Source organism: Acyrthosiphon pisum, chromosome X (assembly GCF_005508785.2).
Source record: "Acyrthosiphon pisum isolate AL4f chromosome X, pea_aphid_22Mar2018_4r6ur, whole genome shotgun sequence".
In the NCBI taxonomy this organism is placed as follows: Eukaryota; Metazoa; Arthropoda; class Insecta; order Hemiptera; family Aphididae; genus Acyrthosiphon; species Acyrthosiphon pisum.
This window is the reverse complement of record NC_042493.1, coordinates 22,877,535-22,880,120: the sequence shown is the minus strand read 5'-3', so window position 1 is coordinate 22,880,120 and position 2,586 is coordinate 22,877,535. Positions and strand designations below refer to the sequence as shown.

The following is a 2,586-nucleotide window of genomic DNA, read 5'->3' as shown; positions in this document are numbered from 1 at the left end:
TAACCACACCTCTTTTGAGACAGTCCTAAGTCTGTATAAAGTGGGAAGGAATTTGTGGTGTACATAACCGGAGCCTTTTAGAAATTTACCTGTTCGTTAGACCTTTTTGGACGGGAGCCGTTTGGGAATTGACCTTTTTGTAAAACGGGAGCCGAATGGGCTACGACCGGTGTCCTACCCGTGACTGCAACACGCGACAGATAATTTACCGTCGCGACCCGCGACAATACCGTGACGAGAGCAGTGTAGCGCGATGCGTCGACGATTCGTTCTCGCGGTCAATATGTCGGCTATAGCATTTACATCACAAGAAGATGAACTTTTTATTGAATCCGTGCGTAAATATCCAGAGCTTTATGACTGTTCACACATGCAATATTTCAATTTAATAGTTAAAGATGCAAAATGGAAAGAAATTTCCCAAAAAATTGGAAAGTCTGGTAAGTAGTTAATATTTATTTTTATTTAAATAAGAATAATATCCTATAACCTATAATAACCTATTTACAATCTGTGTACAACAAATACAATAAACAATTTATACTTAATAATGATAATATTTATATTTTTATATGATATTAATTATATAATTTTATTCAATATATTTAATAATAATTATGTTTAACACGTTCAACGCCACGACGGGTTGTCAAACATGTATAACATTGCCCTGGTCGCCGGTGTCGACAAATATATAAATACATTGACAATTCACTATTTTGACTGGTGATGAGATGTGATAAACACAGTGGCGTAAACTTAACCACATTTATTTATAGTTATGTTATTAACCATTTTCTATTATTATACCAATATGTACTCGTATATTTATATTTTATTGTGATCGGCCGACTCGAGTGTCAATGGCAGCTGATAAAGAAAACGTATTACATAGTTTAAAATTATTATATGTTTGTTTTATACATGGTGTATGTTTTTTGTATTATTTTGGTTATTCCTGTACAATATAAAACGAATAATTATTGTATATTAAAATTTTATAGTCGAAGATTGCAAAAAGCGTTGGAAAAATATCATAGATTCTTACAATCGTAATAAAAGAAAATTGGGTACGGGTTCTGAAAGATCGCTAAAAAAAAAGTGGCCTTTGGCAGCACACGTATCTTTTCTAGATAAAGTTCAACACGAACGAAAGTTATTACTAATTAGGCTTTTATACATTTTAATACAATACTTAATAAATTGTATATATTTGTATATATTTTTTTGTATTTAGTTCTTCATCAAATATAAGTGTAACTGAAAGCGCAACAGTACTACATGAAGAAGGAGAACTTGACAGAGGAATAGGGGATGAGTTTGACGGAGGAATAACAGAAGAAAACGAAAAAACCAAAGATAGTCCACAACGTATAAGATCGAAGCAGGACAAGTTGGCAGTCCTCCTTGCAACAAGAAATGAAGAACAAAAAAAGTTAATAGCAGCTATCCAGTCTCAAAATGAGACAATTTTAAGTAGAAAAATGAATGAGGATGATGATATAGATTTATTTTTCAAAAGTTTGGCCATGACTGTGAAGAAGTTACCTACTAAAGGTATCAACGAAGTAAAAATGAAAACATTAGCATTGGTGGCTGAAGCTGAAGAAAAATATGCTGCACAACCAACAAGAAATTTTACAGCTCAAGGATATTTTAATCAACCAAATGAAAACTCCATACAAATGTCACCTTCAAATGCATCAACTTCAACATACGGTACATCTGAAAGCTCACAAGGTTTTAAAACATACAATTTTGATGAAAATATATTATATGAATAGATTTGTTATTTGTTTATTAATTTTTAACTATTCTTATGTAATTATTACTATACTGTTCAAGATTGAAGGTTATTATTTTATTTTATTCAAAAACAGATATTTTTTTTTTAAATTATATTTGTAATCACTAAGATATAATACAAATATTTTTGTTATGCTTAAAAATGTATACTAAAAGGTACAGTGTTATTTATAATTTTAAAAAGTATTTTAATAAAATGTTATTATTATAAAATATTTAAAAGTATTTAATTATTTACAAAATTGCCATGGTACAGAGCCTTCATTATTGAAGTATGACTTGAAACGCTCTCTTACATCAAAACCTTCAATGTTGATAAATCCACCTCCTCTTGATAATGGTAACATGTTATTTGTTGGTGTTGATTGTTCATCTTCGTAGTCGTAAAATGGGTGATTATTTTTTTCCATGTAAACAGTTCTCAACATATTGTGCAAGCAACACGCAACCCAAATAAGATCTTCACAAGTTGATGTATCTAAATTTATCGGCTGATAAAACACTCTAAAAACTTGGCACAATAAACCAAAAGCATTTTCTGTCACTCTTCTTGCTCGACTTAGTCTATAATTGAAAATGGTTTTTGTTACATCGTCTCTACCAGCTTTCTTTGTATATGGCTTCATTATATGTTTATGCAACCTGAACGCTTCATCACCAACAATCACGTGGGGTACGACTATGCTAGACCCAGGTAGTATAGAATCTTCCGGAAAACCAAATGATCCGTTCAGAATTTGTTTGCCCATAGTTGATTTTAGGAAAATGCCACTGTCACCT

At 31.4% G+C, this 2,586-nt stretch overlaps 1 protein-coding gene across 1 annotated transcript; it reads left to right on the top strand.

The window, feature by feature from the left end:
• Window positions 1-283: 283 nt before the first annotated feature.
• Window positions 284-1,850, top strand: LOC103309748. Its single transcript, XM_008186007.1, has 4 exons — window positions 284-440; window positions 1,005-1,155; window positions 1,238-1,740; window positions 1,846-1,850. The coding sequence occupies exons 1-4, from the start codon at window positions 284-286 to the stop codon at window positions 1,848-1,850; spliced, it is 816 nt and encodes a 271-aa protein (XP_008184229.1).
• The last annotated feature ends 736 nt before the right edge of the window (window positions 1,851-2,586 follow it).

Bases quoted from the DNA above. Each gene is read 5' to 3' on its own strand.
- LOC103309748 (XM_008186007.1), top strand. From the start codon at position 284: ATGTCGGCTATAGCATTTACATCACAAGAAGATGAACTTTTTATTGAA. The intron at 441-1,004 runs GTAAGTAGTTAA...AAAATTTTATAG, and splicing joins CCAAAAAATTGGAAAGTCTG to TCGAAGATTGCAAAAAGCGT. The intron at 1,156-1,237 runs GTTATTACTAAT...TTTTGTATTTAG, and splicing joins AAAGTTCAACACGAACGAAA to TTCTTCATCAAATATAAGTG.